General features: G+C 47.6%; 1 protein-coding gene across 1 annotated transcript in view; it reads right to left on the bottom strand.

The window, feature by feature from the left end:
- Positions 1-155, bottom strand: part of LOC119593875 — a gene marked incomplete at its 5' end in the record, with an annotated part of 3,400 nt that extends 3,245 nt beyond the window's left edge. The window contains 1 exon segment of the mRNA XM_037942903.1: positions 1-155. Coding sequence (XP_037798831.1) covers positions 1-149 — 149 coding nt within the window.
- Positions 156-359: the final 204 nt, after the last annotated feature.

Genomic DNA, 359 nt, shown 5'->3' with positions numbered 1-359 from the left:
AAGAGCACATCAGGCGTGGACGTGAAAGTCGCGGGGACGATCTCGTTGAACGTGAGCGTCGGAAGGATCCTCCGGTACGTCGTCAGGGTGGCAGCTCCGCCCCTGAGCGCAACCACGCCCACCAGGAACGGCAAAAGACCCGCCCACATTCTTGGCTGTAGACATGTGACGAAAGAAGGAAAGCTGTTATTCTCGTCTCATGTACTGTATATGTACCAAAGATGATTTTTTTCTATGAATGCAATAATACCGCAGTATTATTGCCACCGGCAGTAATTAAAAGCTTAAAGCTTACTTTTTGTGAGTTGAGTGAGAGATTGCAGTTTGTGTTGCTGTTGCAGTTTTAATTAAGACCCTGA

Source organism: Penaeus monodon, chromosome 33 (genome assembly GCF_015228065.2).
Source record: "Penaeus monodon isolate SGIC_2016 chromosome 33, NSTDA_Pmon_1, whole genome shotgun sequence".
Taxonomy (NCBI): domain Eukaryota; kingdom Metazoa; phylum Arthropoda; class Malacostraca; order Decapoda; family Penaeidae; genus Penaeus; species Penaeus monodon.
The sequence above is the reverse complement of the archived record's forward strand: the minus strand, read 5'-3'. Positions and strand labels throughout refer to the sequence as shown.